The sequence below is a fragment of the Phaethon lepturus genome, unplaced genomic scaffold, assembly GCF_000687285.1.
Source record: "Phaethon lepturus isolate BGI_N335 unplaced genomic scaffold, ASM68728v1 scaffold35125, whole genome shotgun sequence".
Lineage (NCBI taxonomy): Eukaryota > Metazoa > Chordata > Aves > Phaethontiformes > Phaethontidae > Phaethon > Phaethon lepturus.
In genome coordinates this window covers 1,557-1,895 of record NW_010538987.1, presented here as the reverse complement: position 1 = coordinate 1,895, position 339 = coordinate 1,557, and the positions used below count along the sequence as shown (strand labels likewise).

At 62.8% G+C, this 339-nt stretch overlaps 1 protein-coding gene across 1 annotated transcript in view; it reads left to right on the top strand.

The window, feature by feature from the left end:
- The window catches only part of LOC104620699 (neuromedin-U receptor 1-like), a 2,711-nt gene that overhangs the window by 1,918 nt on the left and 454 nt on the right, over nt 1-339 (top strand). Inside the window, exon 2 of the mRNA XM_010286993.1 lies at nt 304-337. Coding sequence (XP_010285295.1) covers nt 304-337 — 34 coding nt within the window. The remainder of the gene's footprint in view (nt 1-303; nt 338-339) is intronic.

The window sequence follows — 339 nt, the reverse complement described above, 5'->3', positions numbered from 1 at the left end:
CCCGCTGCCGGCTGAAGGGGAGCCGAGACACGTGGCACAGCAGCGCCTGGAGCAGCCCTGGCAGGAGATGGAGGGAGGGAAGGAGATCCTGTCCAGACCTCCAGCCCCTCCATGGCAAGTCAAAAAGGCATTGGGGGGGCCCTTCCCCTGTCCCACTCTCCCCCTTCCTCTCTCACATGCTTTTTTGGGTGTTCTTTGCTACCTCCAAAGCTGAAATGGGGCAGTGCTTCGCCAGGGACTGGAGGTGTCCGGTGGGGGTGAGCTCTGTCCCCCCAGTAACACCAGCTCCTTGGCTCCCCACAGTTGTGCTGGTGGTGGTGTTCGGGATCTGCTGGGCCC